We start from the raw sequence: 26,943 nt of genomic DNA on the forward strand, positions 1-26,943 counted from the left end.
ACAACCAAGCTGTATCAACCAATTCTTCAACATACCTTATTCGTTGATGCTTAAATTAAATTTGGAAATATCATGTTTCACAACGGCGAACAAGTTGATAATACTTTAAACACAAAATTGCAACATTTGTGGCACAACAGATTCGACCAAAACATTTGGGGAAAAACAACACACATATGCACGCATATACTCCAATTCTATTCAATAAAACACTTCTTTTTCACACGTCAGTTGCTTTTCAAATCATCCGACCAAGGTTCCTTCAAAACGTCCAGGTCATTGAAGCTGTATTTCGATGCTTCGCTAAACAGACAAATAGCAGGAGCAATCATAGTGTTTTGTTGTATTTACAACAAATTGTAACTATAGAATTGTATATTATGGCTAACAAAGAATAAATGTAAGAAATATATGTTTCGATCAGGTTCGATCAGTTTTACATATGCTGTAGGTAAATTTCAAAAAAACATTGGACGTGTCATTTATGACTTTAGTTTTGTGGAAGTGTGCGCACGTATGTTTTAGTGTGTGTGTGTGTTCATGTTGTTGGCAACTTTCAGTGATTTCGTAGAGCGAATTTTATTTGGATAACCCAAAGAATTTTGTGAATCGTCGTCGTGTTTACGCATATTTATCAAATCCCTCAATTCATCAGGAAAAGGTCGAAGGTTTAAATGGTGTATAATATCATCGTGCATTCTCCAAACGCTAAGAAATAGAAGTGCATACAAACGTGAACTTTTTTCGTCAACTGTGTTGCAACCCGTTCATTTAAGATGGTTCGTATAATAATGCTTGTGAACATTGGTTGGTGTTACTCATTGAAAATTTAATTCAATTCCACCAGGCCCGTTATTTCAAGGAACAAGATATTGATGGTACGTAAAATTTTTGTCATGAGTTCGAAAAAAAATCGTAATTGTAACGAAATTTTATTGCAGAGTTTCGTGAATGTTTTTATTTGTTTGCTCGCTCGGGGCACATAACGACACTGGATGAGCTTACGGTAATCATGCGGTCTCTAGGATTGTCACCTACCATACAGGAGTTGACTCAGTATTTGAAGAAGAAAAACGGACGAATGAGCTTTGCCGATTTTCTGGAGGTTATGCATCAACATTCTCGTGTAGAGAACCTTCCTGATGAGGTTATTCAAGCATTTAAAGCAGGCGATAAGAGCGGACGCGGAACCATTCCAGCTCGCCAGCTGCGTCATCTTCTTCAGAATTGGGGCGAAGGGTTGTCTTATCGTGAGGTATGTAACTAGTACAATTCTAATCTCATATATCTGTTAACATTTTATCTTGGTTTGTTGCTCGCTAGGTGGATAACATATTTCGTGAAGCAAACGTGTCCAGCAATGGTCATGTTCGGTACAGTGACTTTGTTCGTGTTGCTTGCGCTCCAGTACCTGACTATTATTGAGAACATCTTCAGGCCGTTGCATCTCAATTGTGCATTCTTACTTCAAATGCCACAGGCTGCATTCCATCACTTCATTCAAAACGTGCATATCACGTTTAGTTATTGTTGCTCAAAAATGATATATTTTTTATATTTATAATAGAAAGTACAGATGTATTCATCAATAAAATATCAGTATTTTTGGATGAATATTAGTTAATTATTCATTGGGTTTAGATTAACTTGGAATCAGTAAAGAAATGTCATGTATATATATGTATGGCTACGTATCTTTATAGAGTAATCCGCTTATCGCAAACAGACAACTTTCATTCCCATTGTTATTGCAAGATGTGTATATGCAACTTTCAAGTATTACCACACTTTCAATATATTATATTCCTTTGTTTATTTAGATCTATTTCCATTTGGTTTATTTTTGGGTACGTTTTCAACTATCAATGCTTCTTACTACCTACAACACTACAATTCCATGAAACAAAATTTAATAAAAGATGATTTAAAAGGATATTTCAAACCCGCAAACAGATTATCAAAACCATTCATCGACTTTTCCGGCGCTCTGGGTCAAAAGCAATCGAGTTTTCTGGTGCAATTGGCGTGGAAGAAAACAAGATTGGAAATGAGGACGCCAATTATAATAACAATAATTATAAACGCCATTGGAAAATAATAAATCTCTCAAGCCATTGGCATTCCGAATTGAGTTTTGTAGGACATATGCTTATTATGTTGGTCTTTTAGATAACTAAGATCGGGGAGTAACCTTCCACATCATGAAGGTGTACAGGATGGCCCGGGAAGCTAGATTCTTGCATCGTAACGTGACAAAAAGTTGGCAATGCTGGTGGAACGGTTGGTGGCTATGGTACGTTTTTTTAAATTATATTTAGTATTACTTATTACACGATTTTACAAACAGTTTTCGGGAAACGAATCTTACTAATAAAAAGAACGGTACAACAAATGTGTAAACTCAATTTTTTTTTTATTATGACTATTTTACTTTATTTTCACGTTTGGTCAGCATGTTTCATAATGTTTATAGGCGTGCCTTACCCGCTTGGTGTTCAGTTGAATGATAAACTACTTACTTATCTCTTACGGCATTACAGTTCTTTATTGCTTGTTACAAATTTGCTGTATGATTGCTTCAAGAGCTGAACATACTTCTTAGTTTTCGTTTGGACAACCTTAGTAATGATTGAATTGCTGAACTATGGGTGCCTAAGAACCAAACACATACGAGTGCTTCTAATGCGTTTACATTAGGCATTTGACTAGAGGCGAAAACTATACGGTCGCTGGTCCGATTGTCCACTAGTACTAACGGTAATTGATTTTAAATGTTTTAAACAACTACCTATTGATAAAGATGAAAAATAGCTACTGGTAATTTGAAAAGTTTCATAAATAGAATTCAGGCGATAATTGCCTGTTTTGTAGCGCTTTATTGTAGCTGTAGATTTGCCTCAAAATGCACGGTCTTTCGTATAATCTTGTGCATATCAAGTAAATACCTGCAATAATACGTAGCTTTGGCAATGTAGAAAAACGGTTGCTTTTTAAATCATTCACAGTTTTTCTGCAGATTTTCTCACCTTTGGCGTGAATTGTTCGTTAATAGAGTCCTTATTTATCTGGTCATATCGTATGTAAAAAAACGTTGTTTAGAAGGTTCACTCAATATTGCACACTTTTTCACGATGTTGTTTGCTAGTTGTTGATGTAGTGCTAGTGTTTGCTAGCCGAACTAAATATCATTTTGTTATGTTCTTGGGGTGTACAGACTTGGTGATACATTTGATGCACATTTGCTCCCATCTCTGCCAGTAACTAGGAACAACACTTCTACCGCTTCTTGTTATGAAAGGCTCACTTTTGTTACACCATTACATTTGTAATCTCGCTAAAAGCAACGGAATATTTCTGTTCGGTATTTATAAACTCTCATTAAATTGAATAATATTAACGTTATGCTGGATGCTTAAATCCTTTTCTTAAAATATCAATTACATAAAAATTGTATAACGCACAAAAAGGACCTGATAATTCAATTAATTGATTAGTAACTTGAATTGATTGATTATAATCTCATTTCAATGTACCTATCATTTAAAAAAAAATGTATTCGCTGCAAATTCAATTGAATTAACTAAAGCATAAGTTCTCAGTCACGGTAGAAATCTTCGCTGTATTTTTCCAAAATGCCATGAGCTAACTAGTATTCAACGTGTTTTCCATTCTGGAATAATTAACAGATTGTTCCACGGTTTCTTTCTTTGAAGTTAATGTTACTAATACATAGTTGCATAAACGCAGTGTTCTAAATTCAAATCTGAGATGCCTGCAGCCGTTTAACTTCCCATAGTTGCACTTTTCATTGTAAGCCATTTGATTTTTTATTCATTTTTGTTCAATACTTAAGTTACACAGTTCGTGACGCGGTTACTGATTACTTCAATTCATTTGCTTATTACGTTAAAAATGTTTTAAAGCTTTTTTGCATTCACAATGTGTTGTTTTTCTTTTTTCTGATGCTACTTTTTGATACTCTTCAATCACTCAATGCTCACTTTCAGAGAGGCGTATTGTGTCATTTGTTCTGTGTTTAGCTATCGATAGTTTTAAGTCGTTCATTACCAGCCAGAATTGACGGGTTGATGGAAGGCGTATAAAAATAGTAGGAAATCATTACATTTTGCTATCTCGGCTATTGTTGTAGCTAATTTCATCTATGCTTAGGCTTTGAATTACAAGTAATTCTTAAACTGCATTAGTCTATCAGCCAGTTGGTGTGGGTAGATTCAAATGTGCTTGCCATAAAAGATGGGATTCATAGAAGTATTCTATGTAGGATAGAGTGGATTGAACCCACTCAGCCCAGTCCAATGGGGGTTCTGATAGAGGTAGAGTGATACGGGATTTTTGTTGTTGCATATTTACCGATTGCAAATTGATAAGCGAATCAATACTTGGTGGATCTATTTGTCGGCCAATGATGGGCATTGGATTTTAACATGTAATTCGTATCGATATGGCTAAATTTAAGGATCGTTGGGATATAAAAATTCTTGATTTTGCGTTCTTATATACACCACAAAAGGATCACGAAGGACAGACAACAACTGAGAAGAATAGTTGGATGTGGATAGTAAGGGAGATACCCGAGCATAACGGAGATAACAGATATTACACGATCCACAAAGTTCATGGAGTTTTGTTTTTATGGGCGCGCCGTTTCTTGAATCCTCCCATCTGCTTTAGTAGCTGTGAGTTTTCATCGTCGTTTTCTGAGGCAATACGATGCTCCCAGAGTCGTAGTTTTCGTGGAATATATAATAACCCAATAAGTGTTATTGCTGGGTATTACATAAATGAAACGACACAAAACATGAAAGATAAAAAGAATATATAATTTCAGACATTGATAGGTCATAGTAAATATTAAATATCATATTAAATGCGAGTATATCAATTTCTAATCTAAAATTATAGTAAATTTGAAATTGATCAATCAGTCGATAACCAAATCGGTAGCCAAACCCATACGTTAAAGACTATATATTAATTTGACTTCAAACATAATCTAAAACAATAGTATCCTTAGAATATGCTATATTTTTATAGCCTTATTTTCCAATGTTAGTTTTCAATCTGCATCGTGCGCAACTGTACGATGGATAAATATAAATCAAAATCAACTTAGATATACGTATAAAAATTATGCAAATGTAGCAATAAAATTAAAAATGAAAAAAGCGTGTCACTAGAATGATTAATATAGCAAAAACACAAACCCAGTGCTAGTAAATAGGTTAAGATTTTCTTATTCACTTACAGTTTAGAATGCATGGAAAAATAACGTAAAAGTTTAGAGTCGTTGAGCGGAAGTACAAGGCCTCGGTAATATAGAGCATCATCGTTATAGCAAGTGAGCAACCACCCATGCTGACAACCCTGGAAATAAAAGTAAAATGAGCGCAAGAATACAAACTCGCGTTGTCGTTAAGTAAAATTGGTTAAGGTAAAGATAAATTATTAACAAAATATTTGAGACTCATTTTATAAATCTAAGTAACAATACTGGGGTACTGTACACATTACGTGTTCACAAAAAAATCTGTCTCTATTGAGCAAAACGATAATTAATGTCTGACAGACAAATGGGTCGATTTATATATTTCGCTAACTATATATAAAAACTGGTTTAATTTGCTTATAGTTGTACTTACGGTTTGTAGTGTATGTACAACGTACAGTGAACCAAGGCAACTGCCTTCAGTATGCAGTAGATACCCAATATCCTAGATATTGTGTAATCTCCTGCAATCCGGACAGTCGGAAATAACGAAGCAAATGTGATGTCATCCGAATAAATTCGTGTAATAATTACATTGCAAAAAGAATAAACAAAATTAATTTTCTTTAGATATTAGTATAACAATTTTAATCTTAAAGGTTCCAATCGACATTTATAAAATACAAATTGTTTCTTTGTTAGAAGATAAACTGAAAGTAAGTTACCTTCAATAAACTGCGTTTCTGAGTGGTCACCCAAAAAACTTCTGCGCTCAATGTAGCACCGAAAAGCCGTACCAAGGTCCATGAAGGCCACAAATGCAATCCAACCCCGAAATGCATATAGTAATTTCCTCTCCATTGTAAAAGTATTAGAATGTGTTGGCAATGCTGGAATTCGATAATAACTATTTGCGAACACTCCTAATTTTCAATAATTAGTTTTTCGTTTGTCGTTCGTTTTATTCGTAATTGTGTTCGATTTTTTAAGAAGACTTCACAGGTACAATCCGTTCATCAACAGCATCGTAGAATACTTTCATAGATCTCGTACCTGTAAATTACAAATATAAAATAAATCTATACATGTAGCTTTCATTTTATAGTATTGAAATGTAGTCAGTAAACAAAGTATTCATTCTCTTGCGCAAACACGATAATCAAATAACTTTATCTGCACATCAATAAGATGTACAATCTTTCACTTATACTTGTTGCTGATGAGATGAGATGAGATAAAGACTACACAATAATAAGGAATTCGGCATTGACACAATAGTGGCTGAACTGATCAAAAATGGAAGTGCAGCACTTGAATAAGACATTAATCAAACTGTTACTAAAGTATGATAAGGCGAATCAGTGGTTTGTGATTGGAATCTTGACCTTGTACACTAGGACTAACTATATTAGGTTACGTGAAATCTCTTGTCAAAAAAAGTTTAGCAAAGCAGACCTTAGCCGATTACGCTTGTTATGAGATTAAACGAGAATAAATTTGATATTGGGAGATTTTATACTGTGAGATATTGTTAAAATTATTATGAAACAAAAATAATATGATATAAAATAATGTTGCTATGCAATACCAGGAGTAAAGTCATTCAAATACTTCATGATTAAGAGTTTTTAAAGTTATCGTCTATTTACTTTGGTATTCTTTAATAACCCCACTGTTAAATTGATTAAATTTTTAACAATAACTTTAAATTTTCCTTTAAACAAGAAGAGTGCTCCTCTCACTCTTACACAAAATACGATTTTTTTACAAATTAATCATATTATTTCTACGCTCAGGTTAGCTGAAGCATCATGTACCAATATGAAAAAAGAGGGTTTGTTTTCAACGAGAATTGATAAACTTAATCAAATTACACAGTCAAATGCAATGCCTTAAAAATAAATAATACTGCTCAATCATAATAATAAATATTATTAAAAGTAATTTATAATAATTAATAATAATCGAAAATAATAATGATAATCATAATTGTTATTATTATAATTAAAAAATAAATAATGCCTGAATAAATAAATAAAAATAAAATAGATACAACCATATTATAAAATATATATCACCATACCAATACTATTACTTGGTTTAATTTTAGATTTGCTAGTTTTATTGAGTATAAACGAAGTATTTAATATGTTCAAGTTTTATATTCAAGAAAAAATCGATGACAATCACCACAATCGTGAATAGGGTTTGGATATGAATTGAAACTAAGAAAAACTGAGCATAGTAATGCTTTTGGAATTTAAAAAATGGATATCATTTAAAAGATAAAGGTTTTTATTAAAAACTTTTACCAGCTGCAGTTCATGTATTTGTTTTTTTATTATTATTAATCATATAAACTCCAACGGTATTAATTAAACCTCATATTCGCGTATATCCTTAAAAACCATAACCATCTATGAGATATGTCACGCTTCATCATGTCGTGCAAGTCAACAATTCGTGCTTAATGAACGCCAGAAGAATTTGACGATGTTGCCAACAATTTTGAAATGTAGTGACAATTTTTAACCCGATGTCGAAACAAAGCTGAAAGACGTCATCCTAAACTACGTATGACCATATCACCCACGAACTTATGGCCGTATTGATCCGTTTTACCTTGAAGCAATAGTTTAATTAGTGACCACAAAACAGCATGCTGATGACTGAGCGTGTTGATTCAGCGAAAATGGGACATGCCTTGTCAGGTCGTTCTATATTAGCTGACGTGTTAAAAGCTGGACAATAGCGTTCCAATTTAAATATCAAAATATATCGTTTTATTTCTAGCAAGACCATAAATTTTCTATACAAAATATGGAAAATTTTGTAACCAAAATAAAATTGGAATATGTTTTCTTTACCCTTACTTCCAATAAATCCTCAGCAATCAACTACATTCAATAAATCCTTAAAGATCTAAAAAATTTCCTGAATATTGGTACATTTTTTATGAATAAATCAGAGTTGTTGTTTTCACTTATAGGAAAACAAACAAACAACATATGGTGGTACCGCATGGATCAAAAACTTTCCGTGTTGTTGGCATGCTGCAGAATAAGCATGATCGTTTAAAAATACCAATATATAGCCATGTAACAGTATCAAAAACAGTACTAACATTATGTTCGAGGATATATGAAATTCTCAACATTCTGTAGTAAATTGATTTTACTTATTTGAATATGAATATTTGTGACAAAAAGTGTTGGCTTCCAAAATATTTAAAAAATGCTTGTTTTTTTTTGTCTAAAATTGTTTAAATGATAAATTTAAGAAAAATAAAATAAGTTTTTATCTTAAAACATTGTATATCTGGATGACTTGGATTTTATGTCATTTGTTTTAGTATTGCAAATTATCAGTTTACACAACCGGGGAAAGACGAACTATAGTGATAAAATCGTTTGCTTCGCCAGTCAAAGCGATCGGCTGAACAGACACCACCATAGCCAAAAACCGTGTGTCATTGAATTGAGTCAATATTTGATGACTGAGTGGTTAGTGTTTAGGAACAACTAGAGCTGCAAAAAGTAACAGGGCTCTGTTTCTGTATAATATGTCGTATCTGTCAGAAGTAGTGCTATTTCAAGCATTTGGTTTTATGTATGTCTTTAAACCAAGTCACAAAAATATAATTATTACACCGCTAGTTGAATGGAAAGAATTGTAATTAAAGCACAAACTCGTTGTTGGATGTCTAAATTTCATGTTATAGATCGACAGGGACCTTAAATACTATCTTCGATCAATTAAATATAAACTATACTAAGAAGCGTGTAATATAAAAAAATATTGTTAAACACTCGATTTCATTGATAATACAGTTTGCTTATCGCCAACTCATTACATGATACACATATTTAAAGTAAACTAATTTGTAATGAGAGTATTAGCATGAGTTTTTACTTGTTATGTGAGTCAGATACATTGTAGCAATGTATTTAAAAAAAGTAAAACTTTAGCAATTTCATACGAAGATTAAGGTAATAGTTTAAATTTAACAAGATTTACACATAAAATGCAAAGTTAGTATCGATTAGAAATTTGGATTAGAATGATAAATTAGTACACAACAATGCATTGAATATGCATTTGAGGCATTTAGTTACGTCACACAACAAAGCATATTGCTTGCAATGGAGACGCATGGTGAGTTATACAAAGAACTATCATTTCATTCATGGCAGCATTTTCTCAGATTTTTTAATTTCAATTACCATATCCATGCTCGTTATTTACCTATAACACATAACAGTTCAATATTTTGTTGCATTTATTTTAGCACACTTCATTGAAACAAAAACACAAATGACCTGAAACACTACTATTCTTCAAGCTTAGGTCATATTTGAAACACTTCATAACAACCATTCATCTGGCCCAGGGTTTAGATTATGGTTTGTTTAAAAATTTGTAAAAAGAAAGACCCTGTCAACATTTCCTATGCAGAAGCAAAACGGAAAGTGACAGCTTTTCCATCACTCGTGCCTTGCAGTACAGGAAGTATCAAAAGCAAATTTCCCACGCTTTTAAAGTCGATAAATCAGAAAGGAAATGCACCTTGCATGTTGAGGAAGTGATTCATTAGCCGCTTGTAACTATTTCCGCCAAACTACATAATGAATGGCTTACGTCGTATGAAGTGGATAGACATGGTAGTCAAAAACGGGTGGAGTAGGGTGTCTTAAAACCCCTTCTGCATTGTGAGGCATGCACGTAAGTCTGTTATTTTTATTTCTTTTTCTACCTTTAGACGTTGGTGGCAGATATGATATTTGTTTACTCTGCACATACAAACCAGAACACAGAACATAGAACATGGCTGAACAAAATATTCATAAATTTAAAGAACTACTATTGCTACTGAATTGCAAGAAACTACTATACTTGCTTCCGAACTATTTTTAAATTTTCTATCCCTCATTAAAAATTGAAATAGTAATTTATTCGTGTTGTATGATCATAAAATTATATCTCGTCGGAAGAATCGAAAGAAAACGTTCTCATTATTGCTAGGAGAGTGTGGTTCAAGATTAATTCATACAATTTTACCAAGCACAACAATCGGCTAGGATAAAGACGCGTAAATTGTATATCTTTCACTGTTTAAAATTGCAAAAAAACGTTTGATATTTTTTTAACAATGGACAAGAGAAAAGAGAAATGTACTAGGACAAGTTCTATTATATAATGATAAAATATGAAAGGAAGAAAATAGATTCAATATTAAGCTCACACTGCGAAGTTCTCTTTTACTTTTGAAAGACGCTTTTCTTTTTTAGTATCGGTTGTTTCTTGCCCCAGTGCTCTATGCTGGTGGTATTTGGAACAACTATCGGAAAGGTACTATGTACTTAACAGAACTAGACCTTGCTCGCATAGTCTCTCAAACATTTTAGTTTGCTTGAAACATTGCATTGCATTGGATTGCATTGCTTTTTGATAGACAATAATAAATTATGTAAAAATCTTGAATCAATTTTCACTAATCACATTTAAATCAATCTCATTTCTAAAGCTTTGTAAGTTATTTATCAATTAATGCATCTGTGGAATTAATGAAATACATATTCAATGTATTTTTTAATAAGAGCGATATATATATATATATATATATATATATATATATATATATATATATATATATATATATATATATATATATATCCATCAAAAAGTAGTATGCATTTCACTAAATCATTGAATTGAATTGAATATATATATATATATATATATATATATATATATATATATATATATATATATATATATATATATATATATATATATATATATATATATATATATATATATATATATATATATATATATATATATATATATATATATCCATCAAAAAGTAGTATGCATTTCACTAAATCATTGAATTGAATTGAAGATATAATGTTAAAATGCACCATGTGATTTCATAACCACCGAAATGCATTTGACCATCCTATGACCTATTACATTAATTAGCGGAAATCATTAGTGAACATTCATTGAGATTCATCATATACGTTGACACATGCATGAGGCCTGGCTGCAAAATGTCTGATTTTATAACCTAATGGATACCAAAAAAAACCATAAAGCAGTCACTTAGAGTAAAATTGACCGTGTTGGAAATGTTGGACATTTCCCCATTACATGGTTACATGGTTTAAATGAATACAAATTATATCGGAGGTATAAAACATGCTTTAATAATTGCAGTAATGAAGAAAAGTATATTTCATTCTGAATTGTTTCATGTGTTAGAATATGAATATATGCAGCTTTTAAAAACATTTTTTTAATATAATCTGTTATGATGAATAATAAAAGTAAAATATCCGTATTATAAGTGAAGCGTTTATAAGATCAACAGCATAATTTTATTACAGATTCGAATGAAACATGTTCGGTTCGATGCTGTTTTAGGGAACCACTTTTTCGTTCCTTCTTTCTTCATTTGTTTGAAAATAATCTGTTTTAATTTTTTTTTCGATTTTCCATTAGACATATGTATTGTTGTTATTGAGATGAAATCCCTAATGCCAATGTTCCGCTCTCTCTTCACATGCGTTCCATCTTTTACCATTTGGATTTACCATTTCATAAACTGTTAGAATATTAAAATCTCGCAAATATCATCAGTTTGCTTGATCACAGCAAAATTTTATCTATTTTCCAACAACATTTTTAACAGGTGTTTTGATAATTCTAGAAAAAGGTGGTTTAGAAGCCGCTGTTTAACATCCTCTCTTTGATTTTAGTAGATTCCACCACTTGTAGTAGATATTACACAGAAGCTGATATATTCGGTTAAGATTTTAGTCAAATCCGTTTTCAGTTAAAGTTGTGAGCAATTTTTTTGTGTGGTAAATATAAAGATATAAAACGATTTATTATAAGAATACTACAGAATGAGTTAACCATTAAAAGCAACTTTTGTTGTTGCTAGCTCAGTTATCTTTCATTGACAGAATACCACGGAAGCGTAAACGATAAATATCGCTTCTTCATTCGAGTGTCGGCTTCGTAACCGGCATAAACGTTTGGTTCACTGAAGCAACGTGACAAAAAACAGTTGATTTCACTACAATAGAAAGCCGCACAGCAAAGAAAAGAACATGACGGGCGAACCCGGACTAAAAATAACGAAACATACCATTCCACGACGATGCAAGATAGAGGTCTAATCGCTCGACAACGCCGAATCGGTTGGAAGTGTCGTCAATTTTTGCCGGTATTAACCCATGCCGCCGGTTACGGGTGGCATGATGTATAAACAGAAATCGCATCACAAGATGATCGTGAGAAACAATGATTGTTTCATTTTGGTCTTACTTAATGGCTTCAACGCGATGTACCCACTTAACATCGCATCGAAAGGGAGCTCGTTTTATTTATATTACATTGTTTTTTTATCTACCAGACACGCTCCACCTCATTCTGAACATTCTGCATGTGGGGTAATGGATTCTTGCAAGCCAGATGTTCGACCAGTAGATGCGTATATAAACACTTTAGTATATTATTTAGTGAATTGAAGCTCATTTATGGCGAGTTGAACGCAACTAGCGAATCGAATAATACAAGTTATACATTTTTTTTAATGTCATTCAATGTGATGAGTGAGGAATAGCTCACCTGTCTTCGGGTACTTGGGTTTTTCGACGAAACAACGATCTTCAAAAGCACTAATCGACTGGACGGTCTACAACCGTCGGCTCCCCAGCACTAGTGGGTAGATTTGCGAACCGGTCACGCACGTTATGAATTTAGTTTCATACGAAAGTGGCGCGTCGAGGTGTAATACGAGCCAGGTACGCGCACGCACATTTTCACAGAGACTAGACTTTCATGGCATCTGCCTGCAGCTAGTATACCGCTGCTCAATATTATCGACTGAACGTCTGAGAGGAAAACGGCGGAAAATCCTGAGAGAGATACGGCTAAGCAAAAATCCCACAAACTCTCCGCATTTGACGTTTGAAGTCGTCGCTCAGCTCTGCCGATCGAAAGATTTTTTCCACCAACAACAGCTAGCCTGCCGGTTGTGCCTCTATTTGCTTCCGCTGGTTGCAATCGCAAGCGAAACGTGCTAAATGAGTTAACTGTCCAACGTAGGCCCTCCCATCATGTCACTCGGTGCCATCACAAAAATTTCACCTCGGTCGTATGCTTGTGCAAATTACTTCTTCCCTTTTGTATGGTCAATCGAGCCCCATTGAATGCGACTTGCACTGGGGCGGCACTCCTAGGGTTTGGAAAAGCTCACGGCTAGCATATGAACGAAAAGAAGACACTCACATGCTACACTGCTACACTGAACGTATCCATTAATGGCAATGTACAAAAGCCATCTCAACTCTGTAAGACACATGAACCAGTAATCATGGTTGGTTTAAAAGACATTATATAACACTTAAGCACCAACAAATAGTTTGTTTTGCAATAAATCCGAACATCAATCTAACACAGATGGAGTCGCCGTTACCGCAGAACAGACGAACAAGGCAAAAACGGTAGGACGGGCTACTCGGATTGATACTCGAACGCCACGTTGCAGGTCAGATCGCTCCGGACTGCGGGAATAGACTGGCTCACTCCCGGAAACACGAGGCGATGGAGCACCGGAGTGTTCGATGTCCTTAGCCACCCACGGCGAATAAAAAACATCGTACGCCGAGCAGAGCCACGCGAGAGGGCCAACCACTTATGTCGCAACATATTCCGGGTATAGCACAGTAATAGAAGCGATGGTGGCGATATTTAATGCTTTACCAGCCAACCAACAGAGCTGAGAGTCGTGTCGGCACAGGGAGAGAGCAAACGTTAAATTATTCAGCATTAGTGAAGTTGACGAAGGAGGCGCAAACGCGGAAATGGAGCGATTCTGATGTTTCTAAAGTTTTTTCAGGTACAGAGGTGAAAAATCATCGGAAACCTTCTCGCTGGAAACCCCAAGAAAAAAGCTCATTTATTTGTTTTCTGATAGGCATTGAAAACAACTTCTAGGTAACGTATAATAATGTGTAAATGTACTTCATGCCAATAAATATGCTTCCTCCGAATCGTTATAATAATAACTATGGAAACAGATCGTCAGGTGAATTTAATATTATGTTTGGTAATGATCTCTTGTGCTTAATGATATATATGCTAAGAATATGGTATCAAAAGTTGTAATAGGTAATGATAAACCTGGAACTTCTCATTCAGGAAGACTGTTTATTTGGTTAAGTATTAACAGCAAAGCATTGAGCATACATGCATACCAACAAACTTGACATAATTTGGGCATATCCGCATACCAACACTAAATAGCAAAACAGCTGACTATGATAGATCCAACATAAGATACGCGTGCGTATAGCGTCTCTTCCTTTTCGCGAGATTCTCTCTTTCTCTCTCTCTCTCTTTCTTTCTCTCTTTCTCTCCTTGTATATCCTAGGCTGTATATAGCCATACTTTTGTAATACAAGCATGGATGTTTATGTTGCCGAGAGAGTTTATGTTACGCGCGTAAGATCTTGTAATTCTGTGAAAGAGCCTGTAATGCTCCAATGCAATACCGTAGCAACCGCGAACGTGTGATAGCCCTCCACTGCTTGTCTGTTGCAAAAAGAGAGGGCGACTGTAACAGTGTCGACTGATAGCGTAACACAGGGACGTAGTTTTGCATTTGATTTGTCCGTTTGAAGCCGTGAAGAGCTTGTTAGGATCAAATAGAAAAGCAATCAAACGATAGATGTAAGCGATGATGAATGGATAAACAATCACCACGATGAACGTTGGCGAGATTTTTCAACGGGAAGAGAATAAGGTAAAAGTAAATAATGTCAATGTCTAAAATAGAAACAAGGATACACATAAGGGAAATACGAAGAAACACTAAGAGTTTGGAGGGTAGATGGTGGCAGATCAGCAAAAACGACTGGCCAAGTGGGGAACAGTTGGCATAATAGGATTTAACAGAAGGGATATGGCCTATTTGAAGTTTGTACTGAGCTGTTAAAAATTGATCTACAATGTAAATGATCAATGTTTCATAGCCTGGTTTTACAAAAAAAAACATCAAAAGTTATATATGGAATGATTGATCGATGGAAAGCAAGTTGTTGAAAGAAAGTAATGTAGTGTAGAGCGATTGAAAGCAAGTATAGAAAAGGGATGCATAGAACAGCACTCACACAAACTTCTTCCTGCAGTATAGAAACTTGGCCCATAAGTACAAATAAATACCAGAACTTTCTTTTAAACCACTAACTTCAACAGTTAGGGGTATATAAATGTCCATATTCTGAACAAACAAATTTCAGATGCAGATGATTTACTAAGCTAGTGGATAATAAAATCAATTACTGAATATTTAAACATTATTTTTGAAGAAAAACATTCAACAGTTGAAAAATTGCATCCAACAGCGTGATCCCTGTCAATCTAGAGTCTACTAAGTCAAATTTTAATTTGTGCTCATACTCTAGATAACCACTACTACCATTATCATGCATTTTATGCTCCATACGCTCCTACGCAAACGATGCTCTCCGTTCCGTTAAAACACTCCGCTTAACGCGAAGCAAATATTCAAATGTTCAATAAACGTTTAGTCGAATTTTATCTATTTATTTACTTTAGCGAAGAGATCCAACCGAGCGTGTTCATATACTCATTTCATTTACTTTCATTATAATTTCATTTAATTTTACCTTATCATTAACCGAGTTAAATCTGTAGCCACGATGGTCAATTTTAAACATGAAACACAAAATATTTATCAGGTAAGAATTCTTAAAATTTTATTGTATACAAACATTTGTGCTGCATTTGCATAACATTGTACAGTAATTTGACTTGTGTTACGAGGTTCTTTTCAATTAGACATTCAATAAGCTGCTTTAACGACCAGTTTACAACTCATGTTTATGCATTATTAGGATATCATGGTGTTTGCGTATTTTCGTGTTGACGATACTCGGTATATGTGATAAATCCGTCGTGATCCTTGTCCATCATGTCCATGATGGGATCAACCAAAGATTGCAATGTTTCATCATCATACGGCTGCGCATCACTGTGATTTTCTGCAGGCCCAGCGGATGGTTTTTCGCTATCATGGTGCTCATCCTTATTGTCTGCAACCGACAAATAAGTAATTTAGGAATATAAACTTATCAGAACCGCAGGGCGCGACTCTTCTGCTCCATCGCCGAAACAATGTTTATCGAATGGCTGTTATACTATGGAATTCCGGCCTAAAGTGCGATATTCAATGCTACCACTTTATTAGTGCTCAGTAAAATTACAATCAAGAAAAGTGCAAAGAACTCATTAGAAACCAGTATTTCCCAACCAACCAAAAAAATGTTACACATATAAAGGGAGTAATTCATGCGTAATTAACGTCGGCTTGACGAAAGCACATATTCAGGCCAATCGACAACACCGTCATTGTTTCGATCCATGTTTTTCATTACTGCATCAACGATGCCCGATAGCTGCTCGTCGGTGTACGGAACGGGTTCGTGATGATGATCACTTTGGGAGTCGTCTTTCTCTGAGCGATGAAACGATATTTGAAGTTATTTGAATTTGAGTTTTACAATCGATCTATAGAAAGACCACAAAAGGCTAAAGCAAGCAATGAAACTAAACTTGTGCCACAACCGATGTCAATAAACATTGTTAAACGTACTCCTGCTCGGGCCGGTCCTCATCCGCAAAAGCCTCTTTATCGCCCTTCAGGAAAATCGTCACGTCGGTTTTCCTCAACGCCGGAATTCCGATACTCGGTATAATCAATAAAGCCATCACTGTTTGTATCCATCATCCGCATCACCGAATCGACAATATCTTCCAATTGATCGTCCGTGTATTCTGGTCTTGGAGGAACCGTTGTTTGATTCTCATAATCTCCTGTCTTATCATCTGCAGCGGCAAAGGCGAATATTAGCATGCAATATTCAACTAGCCTAATTTAATCAGCAGCTTGTATTAGAGCGCTGAAAACGTGCTAGTTTTGATGCAGATGAAGAGTTTCGGACGACATTTCCAGCACACACAAATGACAAACGGATTTTCGAACGTAAATCAAATGGATTTTTCATTTTTTTTCTCGAAACAAAGTAAAGACATTTCCTTTCCTTTAAAGAAAATAACTAGAACAAAGAAAACACGTACCATTACACCACACACAAAGCACAATACATTCCTTCAATACATGTACATGTTACAGATGTTAGCAATCATTCGTGTGTCTCAAATCTGAACAAAAAATTTAGCAAGAACAACTGTGATTGATTCCTGCTCGATAACCGTACAAAACATATATAAGCCTAGATGAAGTCTTGACATATATTTGTGCATTCCTTTCCACCATCCACGTTTCTTCGGTGCTATATGAATATAGCACGCGAATACATACTTTAATACAGTTCATTGCCGAAATGTAATACTGACCTTTGCTATCTGACATTACTAAACGTGGCTTTAATATTTTCCACAGGAATGTGACAATAGAGTTCAATTTCTCGCTTATAGAAATTGATAGTTTTACTTGTAAATTGTGGAGATGCCAGCAAAACTATCGCTTAAATTTGTTGTTTTGCGCTTCGAAAGCTCACTTAATCTTTTATCAGTCTATCTCGGGACTTGCAACTGATTTGCTTCTCCTTGTTTGGAGAACAAAGAATCGGTTTAAGGATGAGGCTGTTGTTGCTGGTCTTGTTGCTGCTGAGCTGCCTTATGTTGGGCACGCACGAATTCCGGATAATCGATGAAACCGTCCTGATTGTGATCGTCCGAGTTAAGGATCGGATCAATAAGCGCGGATAGCTCGTCGTTTGAGAATATCTTTTCCTCGTGCTGCGGATGGCCACTATTTTCTTGTGCTTTGCCTTGTTCTGCACATTGTAACATATAGTTGTCGAAAACCGAGATGAGGAATGATAGGAAAATACATGATGACGATAGAAATTCAGCCAATAGCGAAATTGTGCAAAATGGAAAATCCGTGCGTTGTATTGTGTTATACTTATTTCTGTTGTCTTGTTATTTGTGTTGCTTTTTTCGAAAAATAAATGTTCAGTGTCATTTCAAACGGAAGGAAAGCGCACGCCTCATTAATATTGTTTACTTAAATAGCACGTACACAATGCCCACAAACTTAACGGATAATCACCGCTACAAAACCTAAATTTCAAAAAGAATGTCCCCTTCATGCAAAAAAAATTACAATTTATACAACAGTCACAATACCATGAGTACCAGAACATTTAAAACGAACAGAATTATAGTAAACCATAATAAAAATGAAAGGAAATGAAATGATTAACATATGCCCATCTCCGAACCTTTCCTCCAGTTCATGAAATGCCACTGTACAGAATTTTCCCAATGTTTTCGAATAGCCGCGAGTTTGTGAGAATAATGTAGCAGCCAAATCGCGCACAAACACAAACAAGTACAGAAACACAGAATATCTAATAAATTGTACGACTTACCATGCCAATGGATGAGTGATTTAATCAGCTCACACCCATCTAACTTATTATTGTTATCCGAATCATGCATCTTGAAGTAATGGAACTGCAGCTCTTGTTCGCTCATTTTACTAGTATCAATTGGAACGTCCATATGTTCCGCAATATGTCTATAGAATATAAATGGATAGCATTATTTTAACAGGCTGCGAAAACGTATTATGTTACGTCTTACTGTTTTTCTTGTTGAAGATTGCCTGTGTGAAGGACTTGTTGCTGCCCATGATCACCATGGTGCTGCTGTTGCTGCTGCTGCTGGAATTGTTGCTGTTGGTGCTGCGGTTGCTGCTGCTGTTGTTGGTGCTGCTGTTGGACAGGTTGTTGATGGTACTGCGGTTGCTGCTGTTGAGGAACTTGTTGCTGCGGTACTTGTTGCTGATACTGAGGCGGAGGAGGCTGATACTGCTGTTGTTGTTGCTACGAATCCAATCGTAATTTGTACAAATGCATGATTGATCATTTTCCAGCTACGTGTATTTTACTTACATAATGGTTTGGATTTACGCCAGGTGCAACACGTTGACAAATAGCTAATGTTACAATCTGGAGCACTATGCCCAATGCTATCGCTATGTTTTGCTTCATTACTGATCCTCCAAAGCTTCCTCTTCGTTCAACACTAATACCTGCTGGTTTGCCGCTGTGATTGACTTGATTGCTCTACTCTGATGAACTTTCACTTTTACTTCAAGTCAATTTACCGCACGAGAAGCCTATCATGAAAGCTTCAAATGAAATTGATCTCAAGAGGCTATGCGAAACAGCTACTAGAATGAAAATAGTATGTACAATCAGGCACTACGCCTGAAAGATTTATGGACCGTTTTTGAATTCTCACGCATTTACGGATTTTGGATGCCTGTGTGGAATGTGCGAAAAACATCCACGTATTTACCGAAATTTGACAATCGACTCGTTGTTTACGTACTTATTTGACAGCAGCCAGGATTTGGGTGTTGAGATTACTAACCATGTACACGCAGCAAACTTGCCGTGCGGCATCACCGGCAAAACGTTTCAATCCATGAACCAGCGCCATATATGGAGCATACTCCACATACATTCTCAATGTTATATGAATTCTACAACAGTAAAAATTAAGCGTGTGTATTAAACATTGTATCAACGAAACGTTTTTTTTTCGATCGTTTGTTAAAAAAATGAATCGTTGTTCTTTAAATATTAGGCGGGCTATAACGTTTCAGTTGTATGGTACTAACAATTCTCCCGCTCAATTTTGATTCATCAAAAACGTGATGGCAAGTAATTCTAATTGAATTGAGACAAATACGATCGTTCGCAGCGACCACATATGAACAAGGACAGTAAAGGATTCTTTAAGGAGAAACATGTTTGTATCTATAATCTGTAATTTATAGTATGGGATACAATATCACGCGTGTTTTGTAACCATGAACCATGCGGCGAGGGGAATTAAGGAAAAATTTCCCATTACTTATTACCCCATTACATACTCTCACTAATACGAACAAGTACTACCATAATTCGAAAGATATTGATAAATTTAAAGACCAATACGAAAGGTAGACAGTGGTAGAGAATGAGCGTTTAAAACCTGTATACCTTTTTAGTTACCTGTTCACGTCACCTGTACATCAAAACCTGTTCAATCACCTAGAACATGTTTTCGAAAACGCAAAAAAATGTTCAAGAAGAATAAGGCAATAGCTTGGAAATCTATGATTGCAAAAGGAAGAAACCATATCAAACATCAGTTTATGCGAATGTAAGAAAATTCACCTGCTATATGCGCTTGCAAGAGCTTCAGATCCAGAAAAGTAGCTAGTTCTTAGATAATCGCAAAGTATATAACATAGGTATAGTTCTAGATAATATTGGCTGCGAGTGAGCTGTGGAGCAGAGGAATGAAGAGGTTCCAAAACGATAAAAGAGGTAAACGATAAAACGTCTAGGCTGGCAAGAAATAGGTAGTAAGGCTTATGATAGCTACGAGGAGTCTCATCTCAATACTGATGAACAAAAATGTTCATTTTCAATCAAATAAAGCATGAGCTCCACTGCATTACTCAATTGCGCAATTCCACAGAACAGAACTGTATATGGACGTGTGGCCGTGAGTTCAGCCAAACAAAGCCAACATGAACATAGCCTGACAAATGTAAACGCCTCAGAATATCCGAGAAATAAGATTGTTGTGATCTGTTTTACTGCATCGTGCATGAACGTTCAAGGGAGAAATGACCTTAGAATTTTATTCAATCTATTAAGGTAATGAGGCGTAGACATGATGATTATGTTTGTATAGGAAATGGAAAAAAGGCATGCAGGAATGACATTGTAGTTGTTTAGTATGCAGCGTAGTGTAGAAGTTTTATATTTATGAAAGTGGGTACCGGATAAATGTGCCCTAGTAACACTGCGGACGCCCAACTCCATACGAAAAAAACGCCATTCTCCCGAGCGAGGCTGAAAATGTATGACCGGCTACATAAAACGTTCACTCTGGCTTGAAAGTTCTTAAGGACGACGAATTTGGCCGTTCATTTGAGAACCCAATTCATCCCTTAGGCTTCGAAATTCTCAAATCAATGAGATTGGCCGTTCCTTTACCATCTAACTTCTCCCTTCTTCTTATCTTTGCCCATACTTGCAAATAACCACCAACCAAAACTGCAACCAACCGGTTGGTCTTTCTTGCAAGTGTGAGTATAAATGCCACATTCATGCGCGCTCACATGTAAGCATTGCGATGACCCGTCCTAGTCACTCCTTCACTTTCTCCCTCTAACATACAACTTCTGATCATACTTTCTTCCATCTAACATATTTTCTTTTCTGAAGCAACCATGTTCGTTATTTCTGCATTTCATTGTCTCGATGCATTGTTTAAAAAAATATAAAGTAGTTTTTTCTACTCAATTTGGATGTAGAGATAGAAACATAGAACACCACAACCGTATTTCTCAGATTCCACGTGAGCGCGTTCTTAGAGAGTGGGTTCCAAAGGCTCCTGCGCAGCTCGTGTACAAGATTATGGGTCATCAAAGCGCATGAGAGAGCGGGTTACGCTGGCTATCCTCCATACATGGTTCTGCTCATCCGCGTGCTTGAAATAAAACTTGGTTTTGGACGCTCTCTTCAACAAGATTCTGTTAGGACTCTGATGGGACAATAATGACTGCATGGCATGAGTGTCGATGAGCGAGCAAGAGAGCGCCGACCGTGCTCAGTTTTTTTTTTTCAATGAATGACTTTTTTATGAAAATGAACAATTGTGTTCACCTCGACTTCTCCTCGACTTGTGCTCCTACAGATTAGCCTCGATATAACCCTCAATATTTAGAATTTGCTCATTTAAAATGAATAAAATGTTCACTCTGCGTTACTAGAGTGAGTGTTATGCTTGTACTTGCGAGATCGGCTGACCGGTTTTGGTTCTGATTAATTGTTGTTGTGGAAAAAGAATAGAATGGTGACAAAATTGGAAGGTATATGAATGTTGGATGACAAAACTCGTCGGCTTTCAAAAATTTCTCAGTCTTTGACCTGAACGCAAACATATTCTGGCATACATTTTCAGGCTCTCCAAACTAAACGATGCTTTTGTACATAAAGTTGGACATGCTCAGCCGTCCAAAATGTAACTAGGGATAGAATGGAGAAACGAAGATATATAGGTGGTGCTCTAGAATGGTAAAAAGTTTTCCCAACATCATCACTTCTCGCTCAATATTATCAATTTGTACAGAAAGAGAAAGGAATCCATTCCTTTCCAAGCGTTAAGACAAGAAACTGGTAAGAGTAGGAAATGCCCAGCACGGAATGACCATTATATTCATTTAAAATGAATGTATCCTTTTCTCAGCTATATCCACGACGGTAGTGCCGAAGAGTCCCCTTTCCTCGGTACTAACGACGAACAAAATTTATTAAATTACAAAATGTAAACAGACTCAATTTTGCTGTTTTCAAAAATATAAGTCCTATCCGAACTACATTTTGGACAGCTCAGGCCGTCCATCTGCAATTAAAATCAAAACAACATCAAATCGAAAGGGCGTTGAGGAGAGCGTGCATTAAATGATATCCGTAGCTTTGAAATACTTAAGATCGAGAAGTTTTCCAGTTCATTTGTCGTTCAACTTTCCTTCACTGGAAAAGAGAGATCATGGATATGAAACGGTTCTCGCAAGTGTGAGAATGAAGGCCACATTCACGCGTGCACACATGATTCACGATTCAAGCGATTTTTGCTCATACGTCAGAGCCACGGTTGCACCAGCTCTAATTCTTCACGTTCTACGTTTGTGATGAATTTTTGGCTTTTTTGTGTTCATTCGTATTTCTGTTTGGTCATAAATGTGATAAGTGGCAATAATAGCTGGTCTAAATATTAAAAAATTGTATTTTAAAATGAAGCGTTTTTGCCGCAACCCAAAAATGGGTGACATGGCATTCTAACAAATTTTCCGTCAGTCACTCTTTGACTGATATGGCACGCAAGGTGTTAAACAAACATTTTAATAAAGGAGCAGCAATATATATATATATATATATATATATATATATATATATATATATATATATATATATATATATATATATATATATATATATATATATATATATATATATATATATATATATATATATATATATATATATATATATATATATATATATATATAGCTTCTTTTGAGCGTGCTGTGGTTTAGATACTGAGGCACACTTTGATAACGGCGTAGGTGTGTGCGGTGCCGAACTCAAATAACACATCCACGTGTGCACATACATTTTCTTGCACATACACAAACTTCCTAGCACAGTGATCCCAGCCGGTTTCACGAGCTTACTCTCGCGTCCGGCACTGTTAACAGAGGCTCCGCGAAGTCCATCCTTATTCGAAATATTAATACGGAGCACTTACAACAGAATATACATCGATGTTCTCTCTCTCTCTCTCTCTCTCTCTCTCTCTAACCACTTTCTTCGAATCCTCTAACTTTTTTCTTGTCTTCTTTTCCACTTTCTTTTTTCTCAATGTCTCTCTCGCTCTTGCTATCTTTGACTATCCTAGTCCAGCAGTAAACCTTTATAATGCAGTATTTGCTTAACACCATTCATAATCATTATGCATATAATTATTAGTTTCAAGATTAAAAGTGAAACAACATAATTGAAATTTCAAAATTAAGCTCCATTTCAAAAAACCTTTCCAATAGATAACTTGATAATCTTGTTTTTAAACTCATGCTTTAACGGCTGTTCTAGCCACACATCTCTTCTGTTTCATCCCACTCATTCATTTGTTATTTACACAGTTTGAATCCAGACGTTAGCGAAAATCTGTTTTATATTACAAAACAGAGCTAATACGTGTCTGGCAATTTTAGTCTTCAGTATTCCTGCAAGATGAGGTGTGCTACTATCGTACTAGCGCTTGTTCTAATGAGTGCATTCATTTTCGAAACGACTGCAGAAGTGCAGAATTCGTGCAAATTATTCACCGCCGAAGTAGTATCATCTATCGCGTGCCAAATGTATTGTGTGATCAAAGGCAAAACAGGAGGATATTGCAGTGAAGAAGGTTTATGCACGTGCCGAGCAGAAGAGCTTCATTTTTTGTTGAAGCCTCTCCTGCAGAATCGAAGCTAGAAATAAATACGCCCTAAAACAGATTGCAGTTTGGGTTTATATCAAAATATCACTTTCAACTGGTACGGTGGGAAAATTGTTCAGGCTTATCGATGTTTTGACTTAGGTAATCGGACAGTTTCTATCTGACTGATAGAAAATAAATTGGTTTCCCATAGCAAGACAATGTCCGGCATTTTCAACGGGAGCTTACATTACCAGCATAACGAATTGAATTCCTTATCACTGTATACAAGTGTTATTTCGTTTGTTTTTGCAGCCTACATTGTGCAGTCGGTCGGTCGGTCGGTCGTTCAACGTAATCCATTGCACTAACAACAATTATTTTATAACGCCAATTGCCAACGGTCGGCTAGATTCATTCGCGACAAATTTGTCTGATAAGTTGGACTTGCTCTTCGTTGTCAAGGAAACGTTGCTTGCATTGTAGCACACCGTTGTCAATGCAAAAAAAAAATATGTCAAAAGATGAAAGCTGCTCAACCGTACAGTCAGAAATGCCGCGAGTTTCCCGGTTGGTTGTGAATCAAAATGACGGTAAGTACGATGGCAGATTTCAACTAACAGGTTTGCCAGGACAATTCATTTGAATCGAGTTTCTTATCTGTGATCTTTCTGTTTTTGTTATCTACCTGAGCGCAGAGCGTATTATCAGCTATGACTATCGAGAATCACCTCCTAGGGGATTGGGACTATGGATACGTCGACGAGGAAGAGTATTGTGGAGTTATTCAATAGTGCTGAAATGTCTTCCGATACTTTGCTGGCTACCGAAATATCGTTGGATCGATCTGATGTACGATATCATCGCGGGCGTCACCGTGGCATTGACTGCAATACCTCAAAGCATTGCGTATGGTATCCTGTCTCATCTGGGACCAGAACGTGGAATCTATTCGAATGTGCTGGGTTGCCTAGCGTATACCGTTTTCGGTAGCGTGAAAGACGTAACTATCGCTCCTACATCGCTTACGGCCATAATGGTACAAGACGTAGTTAAAGAGTTAGGCTATGGAACTGCGCTGTTGACGTTCCTGGCCGCTATAGTGACCATCTCGTTCGGTGCACTGAATCTGGGTGTGCTCGTAAGATTCATTTCGATCCCTGTCGTCATGGGGTTCACGAGTGCAGCCTGTCTGACGATTGGCAGTGCACAAATACGCACCTTGCTAGGAATAAAGACACAAGGCAAACGAAGCGATTTTGTTACGTCTTGGACAAATGTGTTTACACATTTGAACGAAGTTCGTTTGCCCGATTGTCTGCTCGGTGGATGTTCGATAGTATTTCTTGTGTTGTTCCGAGTAAGTTCAGACAATTCCTTTGCACTTGATCCACACTTCGAAGAAAATCGATTATTAATTCTTTTTTTTGGTTTGTTTCAGTTAACAAAAAACCTGGGACAAGGTAGATGGCGATATTTTTTTAAATTTCTGTGTTTGCTTCGAAATGCAATCATCGTGATAATAGGTGCTGCGTTGGCTTATTGTTTAACGACAGATATGGATAATCCTGTATTTAATTTGACTGGACATGTTCCAGCGGGACTGCCTTCATTCCAAGTGCCTCCCTTCTCCTATACCAACGAGAATGGTACCGAGTACAGTTTCGGTGAAATGATAGGCGTAATGCGGTTGTCAATAATAACGATCCCACTGGTAACAACATTAGAAATCGTGTCGGTTGCTAAAGCTTTCTCACAGGGAAAGGTTATTGATGCGACACAAGAAATGATTGCCCTCGGAATGTCGAATCTATTGGTATCATTCTGTTCACCTCTACCCGTGGCTGGTTCATTCACCAGGTCGGCCTTAAATCATAACAGTGGCGTTCGAACAACGATGAGTTGTGCGATCACGGCAATCGTGTTGATGCTTGCACTGGAATTTCTTACTGGTGCGCTGTACTATATTCCAAAAGCTACACTTGGGGCTGTAGTAGTATCTGCGATGCTTTTTATGATCGATTACGAAGAAATCGGCAATATTTGGCGAACGAAAAAACTTGACATGATTCCCTTCCTAGCAACGGCGCTCGCATGCTTGTTCTACGAACTGGACTACGGCATTTTAGTCGGAATTGGCATTAACGGTTGCTTCTTGCTGTATCTTATGTCAAGTCCGCGTTTATCGGCTGAGGAATTTCAGTTGTCTGAATTACGTGTTTTACTAGTGTGCATCGATCAATCGCTTGTCTTTTCATCTGCCGAAGCTCTTCGAAATTGGGTACTGAAGCAAATCGATCAGCGTAATCATATCGATTTAGTGGTGATTAACGGAGAAAACGTCCATTTTGCCGATACGACTGTAGCAAAGAATTTCGTCAGTATTGAACAAGATCTTGCGGTACGCCACATTCGTCTGATGTTATGGCGTTTCGAAGCAAATGTAGCGTTCTCACTGTTACGCTTGCGCAAGGAACTTTTTATCACGATGCTGAGGGCAGAGTTGTTACTTCCGGAAGCCGTAGCGCGATGGAAACATCTTCATTATCTTCCGTCGGATATCAGCAGCTGAATAACGAGATACCCAACAATGCGGC

At 36.2% G+C, this 26,943-nt stretch overlaps 4 protein-coding genes across 7 annotated transcripts; 2 read left to right on the plus strand and 2 right to left on the minus strand.

Annotated features, from left to right (window-relative positions):
- Positions 1-625: 625 nt before the first annotated feature.
- Positions 626-1,566, plus strand: LOC128732106 (calmodulin). The gene is made up of 4 exons (XM_053825268.1): positions 626-779; positions 848-878; positions 942-1,255; positions 1,324-1,566. Exons 1-4 carry the CDS (start codon positions 777-779, stop codon positions 1,423-1,425), a joined length of 450 nt encoding a protein of 149 aa, XP_053681243.1. The 5' UTR covers positions 626-776; the 3' UTR covers positions 1,426-1,566.
- Positions 1,567-2,451: 885 nt separating this feature from the next.
- LOC128730384 (uncharacterized) lies at positions 2,452-13,054 on the minus strand. The gene is made up of 5 exons (XM_053823429.1): positions 12,869-13,054; positions 5,953-6,280; positions 5,661-5,751; positions 5,267-5,385; positions 2,452-4,787 (listed from the first exon to the last, which is right to left on the minus strand). The coding sequence occupies exons 2-5, from the start codon at positions 6,086-6,088 to the stop codon at positions 4,636-4,638; spliced, it is 498 nt and encodes a 165-aa protein (XP_053679404.1). The 5' UTR covers positions 6,089-6,280; positions 12,869-13,054; the 3' UTR covers positions 2,452-4,635.
- A 2,953-nt stretch (positions 13,055-16,007) lies between these two features.
- Positions 16,008-19,385, minus strand: LOC128730517 (multiple coagulation factor deficiency protein 2 homolog). 4 transcript variants are annotated; one of them, XR_008411679.1, is made up of 5 exons: positions 19,252-19,385; positions 18,941-19,182; positions 18,727-18,875; positions 16,880-17,152; positions 16,768-16,781 (listed from the first exon to the last, which is right to left on the minus strand). XR_008411679.1 is itself a non-coding variant. In XM_053823567.1 (4 exons), exons 1-4 carry the CDS (start codon positions 19,348-19,350, stop codon positions 16,166-16,168), a joined length of 684 nt encoding a protein of 227 aa, XP_053679542.1. In that variant the 5' UTR covers positions 19,351-19,385; the 3' UTR covers positions 16,008-16,165. The 4 variants fall into 4 exon arrangements, 3 of the variants coding, with proteins under 3 accessions (XP_053679542.1, XP_053679544.1, XP_053679541.1); XM_053823567.1 differs by lacking the exons at positions 16,768-16,781; positions 16,880-17,152 and adding an exon at positions 16,008-16,359; XM_053823569.1 differs by lacking the exon at positions 16,880-17,152 and having other exon boundaries at positions 16,527-16,781.
- A 5,475-nt stretch (positions 19,386-24,860) lies between these two features.
- On the plus strand, positions 24,861-26,918 carry LOC128720003 (sodium-independent sulfate anion transporter-like). Its single transcript, XM_053813649.1, has 3 exons — positions 24,861-24,939; positions 25,045-25,706; positions 25,788-26,918. The coding sequence occupies exons 1-3, from the start codon at positions 24,861-24,863 to the stop codon at positions 26,916-26,918; spliced, it is 1,872 nt and encodes a 623-aa protein (XP_053669624.1).
- Positions 26,919-26,943: the final 25 nt, after the last annotated feature.

This window comes from Anopheles nili, chromosome 2 (assembly GCF_943737925.1).
Source record: "Anopheles nili chromosome 2, idAnoNiliSN_F5_01, whole genome shotgun sequence".
Classification (NCBI taxonomy): Eukaryota; Metazoa; Arthropoda; class Insecta; order Diptera; family Culicidae; genus Anopheles; species Anopheles nili.

What these genes read in the sequence shown, in the direction of transcription:
- LOC128730517 (XM_053823566.1), bottom strand. Translation starts at nt 19,350, where the DNA reads ATGAAGCAAAACATAGCGATAGCATTGGGCATAGTGCTCCAGATTGTA. An exon ending in AATCTTCAACAAGAAAAACA is followed by an intron (nt 18,876 to 18,940) that starts GTAAGACGTAAC and finishes TATATTCTATAG; the next exon opens with ACATATTGCGGAACATATGG. An exon ending in ATCACTCATCCATTGGCATG is followed by an intron (nt 17,153 to 18,726) that starts GTAAGTCGTACA and finishes TTGCCGCTGCAG; the next exon opens with ATGATAAGACAGGAGATTAT.
- LOC128732106 (XM_053825268.1), top strand. An exon ending in CAAGGAACAAGATATTGATG is followed by an intron (nt 879 to 941) that starts GTACGTAAAATT and finishes ATTTTATTGCAG; the next exon opens with AGTTTCGTGAATGTTTTTAT. An exon ending in AAGGGTTGTCTTATCGTGAG is followed by an intron (nt 1,256 to 1,323) that starts GTATGTAACTAG and finishes GTTGCTCGCTAG; the next exon opens with GTGGATAACATATTTCGTGA.
- LOC128730384 (XM_053823429.1), bottom strand. Translation starts at nt 6,088, where the DNA reads ATGGAGAGGAAATTACTATATGCATTTCGGGGTTGGATTGCATTTGTG. An exon ending in AGAAACGCAGTTTATTGAAG is followed by an intron (nt 5,752 to 5,952) that starts GTAACTTACTTT and finishes TCCGGATTGCAG; the next exon opens with GAGATTACACAATATCTAGG. An exon ending in TTGTACATACACTACAAACC is followed by an intron (nt 5,386 to 5,660) that starts GTAAGTACAACT and finishes TTTTATTTCCAG; the next exon opens with GGTTGTCAGCATGGGTGGTT.
- LOC128720003 (XM_053813649.1), top strand. Translation starts at nt 24,861, where the DNA reads ATGTCAAAAGATGAAAGCTGCTCAACCGTACAGTCAGAAATGCCGCGA. An exon ending in GGTTGTGAATCAAAATGACG is followed by an intron (nt 24,940 to 25,044) that starts GTAAGTACGATG and finishes ACCTGAGCGCAG; the next exon opens with AGCGTATTATCAGCTATGAC. An exon ending in TATTTCTTGTGTTGTTCCGA is followed by an intron (nt 25,707 to 25,787) that starts GTAAGTTCAGAC and finishes GGTTTGTTTCAG; the next exon opens with TTAACAAAAAACCTGGGACA.